General features: G+C 37.1%; 2 protein-coding genes across 2 annotated transcripts; both read right to left on the minus strand.

Annotated features, from left to right (window-relative positions):
- Nucleotides 1–569: 569 nt before the first annotated feature.
- On the minus strand, nucleotides 570–1,979 carry LOC129873779 (gamma carbonic anhydrase 1, mitochondrial-like). Its single transcript, XM_055948953.1, has 3 exons — nucleotides 1,727–1,979; nucleotides 1,487–1,638; nucleotides 570–1,074 (listed from the first exon to the last, which is right to left on the minus strand). The coding sequence occupies exons 1-3, from the start codon at nucleotides 1,962–1,964 to the stop codon at nucleotides 805–807; spliced, it is 660 nt and encodes a 219-aa protein (XP_055804928.1). The 5' UTR covers nucleotides 1,965–1,979; the 3' UTR covers nucleotides 570–804.
- Nucleotides 1,980–4,731: 2,752 nt separating this feature from the next.
- LOC129873777 (galactinol synthase 2-like) lies at nucleotides 4,732–6,725 on the minus strand. Its single transcript, XM_055948952.1, has 3 exons — nucleotides 6,345–6,725; nucleotides 5,406–5,729; nucleotides 4,732–5,310 (listed from the first exon to the last, which is right to left on the minus strand). The coding sequence occupies exons 1-3, from the start codon at nucleotides 6,669–6,671 to the stop codon at nucleotides 4,984–4,986; spliced, it is 978 nt and encodes a 325-aa protein (XP_055804927.1). The 5' UTR covers nucleotides 6,672–6,725; the 3' UTR covers nucleotides 4,732–4,983.

The raw sequence follows: 6,725 nt of genomic DNA on the forward strand, positions 1-6,725 counted from the left end.
CCAAATTAATCCCATTAATTAGATTAGTAATTGATTTAAAGAACCAATCATCCCTTATATTAAGATATTATCCATAAATAGATGATCTTCATTAATTACTCATTAGATAATTGATGTATCAGATACAAAACTAATGTATCAGAAAAGTTGGAAAAAAAGGGGATATCGGGTAATTTTGATACAATGAGGGATGTATAGTAATTAGACTTTTCCATTATGGGATTTAGGTAAAGTTTACATGATTTTAATCTACGATTGTTGATAACATTCTATAATAATGTACTTTAATTTCAAAAAAGTTAAGATTTTAAAACTTAACTTATGCCATATCATTTAGAATAATGCACAAAAGGGGTCGAACTTTGTTGCCGATCCAAGCAAATTCCACCAAGTATAGTATTTCTAGACTGAAAACTATATCTGCCTGGCCCTGGCTAGTATTAATTAATGGAGTCAGGATGTATACATTTGACCTAACAAACACGTACATATCCACGTTTATGTACGAATTGCTGAAGTTTCTTGACAATTTATTGAAATACATACCCTTAACTAAAACAAGGGGAAGAGAAAAGGAAATAAAAAATTGATTATTAAAAAAAAACAACCATCTTGTCTACAGTACAATTGGTACTTGATCCACAATCAAAGCTTCTGATTGGAAAACAGGATCAGCACAGGAAATGAAGCCTGACCTTAATTATTGAGAATGTAACGTAGGTATTTTCTTGTTTGATCAGCCCAATGAAAAAAGAAATTGGCTAACACCACAAAACCCAAAGGATAATCAACTTGGATCCACACTTAAATGGCCTTTGGTGCCTGGATATTATCAGGCAGGACAAGCTCAGGAGGTGTTTCACGGACAACACCCAGCATAGAATCATACTCCTTGTCTTTTCGAGCAAATTTCTTCCGCAACGCCTTCTCAAATTCAATCGCATCAAAGCTTTTTGCATTTTCACCAGCATGAACCTGTGCTAAATTAGAATAGTTGGCTGCTGACTCCGAGATAAAAGCAATTTCTTCTTGTGTGAGCTTCCTCAGAAATCTAGCTGGATTTCCTCCCCAGACCTGTTTATGAAAAAGAACACCAAAACAACATTTATTAGCAAGCTAAAGGTAATCAATTGTCTTTCATAGTTTTTCATCCCAAGTGATGGAAGTGCACTATGCTGGCAAGGTAGAAAGGTGGCAGAGAACATAAAAATAAACTCAAAAAGGATATTACGCGGGAATCTTTATATTCACATCCCAAGTCATGTTATCTCTACACTACAACTTCACAAGTTTATGTATATGAAAAATAAGAGACCTTTTTTAAGTTGAAAATTAAGAAACATATTGCATGACATAGCAACTAGCATCGAAACTTACAAGAAAATCCATCTTTAGGTCAATAACCATGCCAGAGTCAGATGTGTGTTCTGTGTGATACCTAAGATGATGGCAAAATGAATAGCTTAAAACTGAAGTTACCACAAACCTCTCCACAAGGAATCCTTGTATTCTGCCTGACAAGGGCACCAGCAGCAACCATTGCATTTTTCTCCACAACAGCTCCATCAAGCAGAGTTGCACCCATACCAACAAATGCCTCATCTTCAACAGTACATCCATGTAAAACAGCACTATGACCTTCAAAGTTAGATTTCAAAGTTACCATCAAGGTTACTGCAAATATTCACAGCGGGTGTATGTTATTGATTTGCCAAATAGTTCTCACCTACAGTAACATTGTTGCCAATAATTGTTGGCAAAACCTTTCCACTTAGATTTGATTTGGCTACATGAACAAGAGAATTGTCCTGGATATTGCTTCCTGCTCCAATACTAATACTGTTCACGTCACCTGCATGGAATCTTTCACATTGAGCAAGAACAACCAAACTAATATATATACACACACACACACACACATTGGGCGCAAGAAAGTCACCATAGTCCTCACACTTCTCAAACATACACACGTGGCCAGATAACACATATCTGGTGCAGTTTACACAGAGGCCAAAGACTACAAAAAGTTCTATTTTGTTTACAGATGAGATAGCATATTATTTACTAATTAGAATCAATAAAGTGAACTCAAAAATAAACTAAGGAAAATAACATGCAAGCAAATTTTGATTGAAGCCCTATCCTGTTAAAAGATCAGCAATTAAAAGGCCAAAACAGAACTCTAATGAGCTAGGAATTGACTAAATGACAATATGGGAGAAACAGGAAGTTCCTAACAAATCAAGATTCAAGAAGGGACAACAACTTATAAAATATTTCCGGGCATGGGAGGATATCCATCAGTCAAAATTCATGGCAACATGTATTGAACATGAGACATTATCTTCTAACAGCGTAGAAATCACAAATATCTTACCAAACCCTGTATACTTGATTCCAATGTGTTAAGTGTAAATTAAAGTATGTTTGAATTCTGGTCATCCCGCACAATAGTGGATTGATATTTAGACAGTTAAGAGCGATTTGAGGGGGTTCTTTGGAGGTTAAAAGATGTTTTGTGATATTATAGTGAAAATCTTCCCATTGAATGATTGGCCTTGATAGATTGTATAGGCTCTTTAAGAAAGTTCCAACTCTGAGTGAACCCAAAGTAAACATACTTAATTCTACTTTGCATCTATGTTTGTTTACAGTTCACAGATGATATTTTTTAATATATTTAAACCAAACACTAATATAAGAAACCTATTTTTTTATAAAATGGTATGAAGCAGCTTTGAATTGGAGCGACATGGATAGTGAGGATTTATCTAGCTGAACCTAACCAGATTGGAATTGAGGCGTAGAAGTAATAGTTGTTATATATAAACCAAACACCACTTGTTCAATACAAACAGTTCAACAAAAAGTACAGCCTTATCAATTTAAACTGATCCAAACTCAGAAAAGCCCCTGGTACTAGGCATGCCTCTGGGTTACAAGCACAAGGAATTGGCTATCTGGGATGGGATTATAGAGAGGACAGAAACGAAGATCTCAAAGTGGAAGTCACAGTATTTATCTCGGGGAGGTAGACTGACTCTGATAAATGCAGTGTTAGACTCTTTACCTACTTATGTAATGTCTATGTTTCCAATTCTAGCTGGGTGGAGGATAAACTTGAAAAGCTCAGAAGAGATTTTCTATGGAATGGAAACAAGGAGGACAAGGGTTTTCATTTGGTGAAATGGGATGTTGTTCAACTAGAGAAGAAAGCAGGTGGGATCTTGGTATCAGGAATTTGAAATTACATAATAATTGCCTTTTGATGAAGTGGTTATGGAGATATGCTAATGAATACCAAGCTTTGTTGAAGGAGATGATCAGGAGCAAATATGGGCAGTTGTTAGACCCCCAAGTTCGGACTTAGACGTATGGTGGGCGAGGGCAGTGTCAAGGGCTTGTACATTGCCCCTTGACACGGGCCTGTGTGGCTGTGGCAAGCAATGTGCGGGGTTGCATGCCGATGTCATGGTGTGCAGCTATGTCAAGGTGATTGGGTGATAGCAAGCAGCTTGACGAATGTCAGCGGCGCGAGATAGGCGAATGGCATCAGGCGGGCATGCACGCGATAGGCGCATGGCACCGGGTGGGCATGCGTGCATGCAATGGGGTTGGCATCGGCAGACATGCGTGTTGGCATGGGCGTTGAAACAAGGGCGATTTTTCACCTCAAAAATTCCCACTGCTCGGCAGTCGACTCGCAGCCAACTTCAGCCTTCCAACGCTAACAACGTTTGACACTTAGTTTATTTTGTATCAAACACACACAAAGGAAACAAACACACACAATGTACGAGCAAAATGCCCAACCTTTTATTTATCTCTCTCTCAGATTTACAAAAGGAACACTCGAATTTGGCTAAGTACTACAAAACTCTTGCTACCTCTACTTAGCCAAATTATGCCTACTTATATAGAAATCATGGCAGCAGCTCTCCAATTAATGTTATCATGATGTCCTATGATAACTTCTGTACTTGAATAACCTGTCTGCTAATAGCGTTTATCTTCACAAATGCTCTTGACTGATATAGATTAAGATTGAATTGATTTTGCCTCAGATACACCTTAGAACAATATTGTTTTCATTTGATGAGTAAGATTACTAGAAAGGACACAGGTAGTGTGCGCCTTTGTATGACTCTTCAACTTATTATTTTCTTGAGTTTCTGTGTGCAGCTATGGCATTTAAAACTCTCCATGCCCAACCTCTGATAAGTCTTTTCTTTTTGTTTGACACAGTGGTAGAATATTTTGGGTTAAACGGAATCACTGCAGTAATTAGTGCACTCATCTTTGCAATTGGATCCTACTTTGTAAGTGTACCACTGGACCTTCATATAGTTGGTTTTTGTCAAATTATTTTCATATGCTTGCAGAGCAGCAGTTCGGCTTGTACCTGCTTTCAACTGATTATCTACACAAAATTTTAACTGTTGTCGCCATAAATTGATCTGCTCTTTCCTTGTGTTTGTGCAGTCATGGCTACGGGTTTCACAACTTCTTCACACAATCAGCCAAGTAACCGTGGGTGCTGCACTGGGATTCTCTTTCTCCGTTTTCTGGTTTTGGTTGTGGGATGCAATAGTCCTTGACGCATTTATATCTCACTTGTGGGTTCGGATTCTAGTTGTTCTTGGCACAGCAGCCATTTGTGCTAGCTTTCTCCTATATGTGATCCGATATTGGGTTCTTGAGGAGATCAACTTATACTACTGAGAAACTACATATTAACATTGAACTTTGATATAGAAACTAACAAAACAAAACTAATAATACATATATTTCATTCATGTATTCTCCCAATATATTTTCATAATAATAATAAACATAAATTGTCAAGGAGAACTTAAAATAGCACGTTCTCCTATATGTAAATACATAAACTCCATCTCTCTGCTATAAATTTAGTAGAGTACTATAACTTTCTTTAATACCCCATACAGATCAAACATCAGTTTTGGTTCTTCTGTCACCAAGCTAAGCAGCAGATGGGGCAGTTATGTAACGGACAGCGCCACGCATGAACTTGTTGGTAGTATTGACATTCTTAATATTGTTGTAATCTAGTGATTCATCATTGTATATATCCCTCCATTTTTTGACCAGCATCTTTATGTCTTGTCTGTCCATGTTCTCTTCCTCTCCTGTGTATCTCCATGGTTTAGATCCTGCTGCACAGTAATGAACAACTTTCACCTTGTCAACCTCTACATTCTCTGGGTGACGCCACAGCATGGCTAAAACTAAGTTGTACTTGTTTGGAATTGGCTTGTAAATGTCCTTGAAGAACATGTTCAATAAGTCCTGCACAAGTTAATTTCCCCCAACAACCCATATAAGTTAATTGGACAAAGATCAACCTAGAAGAACAAAAAAGGCAAGATTAATGTTATTTTTACCTGTTCAGCAAAAGAAGTAGGAGGGGTTACTTCAAGGGTATTCAAAAGGTCATCATAAGTAGGGAGACTTGGCTCAAATAAGAACATGCCTGCATTGAAATAAAGACGAGGCTTTGGTCCCAACTCTTCTTCAGGCCACTGGACTTTTTCTGGACACTGTTGGCAATACCCAATTTTGTATTGTGGGCTATGACTCCAAGTCTTCTCACAGAAACAGTCCATCACGGCATAGAAATAGCCATCTGGCAAGTCAAACAAATGGTCTATGTTCTCAAACACCTGAATATCTCCATCCAAGTATATCATCTTCCTATACTCCACAAACTGCATTTACTCATCACAAAAAAAAATAATTAAAAAAAGAATAATTACTAGTTTGCACCAATTTAATCTCTTTTTTCTTAAAAAAATAATAATTAATAGATTGGTCAAAAAAGTGTGTGACCTTTGTGTGTTCAATACAAAAGAAAATGTTTTCTCGAAAAATAATTGAATTTTTTTTGGTATGTAAAGAAAAATATTTATATTAAAAACATTAGCATATAATCTAGACAAATACTATAGAGACAAATACTATAGAGGTGGGGTGAGGGGTACTGAAGAAACGGTGTGTTGGAGGCCGGAGAAAAACACAATTAATGTGAAAATGTCATTTGTGAAACTAGTTTTTTATCCTTCATTTTCCTCCATTTGAAAAAAACTTATTTTCCTAGAAAAATATTTTCTGAATCAACTTTCACCATACCGAACACACCCTAAGGGAGTAAGAGTACATCGCTCATATTACGTACACACTTAACATGTGGTGGTAAAATTTGTACACCATCAATATACATCACATTTAACGAAAATTTGTACACCTATCAATATACATCACATTTAACGTGGAAAAAAATAAAGTTAAAACTCAAATCCAAAATCTAGCTTATACGTACGTACCTCCCATATGCGGAGTTTAGAGTAGTTGATGATATAATAAGCCATAGCAAACTGAGTCTGATTCTCAGGAGGATAAACGGGTTGGATCTCCCGGACTATACAGCCCTGGTTGATGAGTATGTGGCGGTGTTCGTCTGGGACGTCAGGCAACACCGCCACCACAAGAGGGTAAGCAGATTTCACCTTTCTTAACCCTTTAGCTAAACCAACAACACCTTTTACGTAGTCACCATTACCTGCCAAAAATGTCACATAGGCACGGCTAGACAAACTAGCTGCCTTGCCCAAACCCTTATTGTTTGCAACATCAAATACATTTGGACTCATATTTCAATTTATGAGTTTAGAAGAGAATGTTTTTTGTGTTCTGTTTATTGATGT

The sequence above is a fragment of the Solanum dulcamara genome, chromosome 11 (assembly GCF_947179165.1).
Source record: "Solanum dulcamara chromosome 11, daSolDulc1.2, whole genome shotgun sequence".
NCBI lineage: Eukaryota > Viridiplantae > Streptophyta > Magnoliopsida > Solanales > Solanaceae > Solanum > Solanum dulcamara.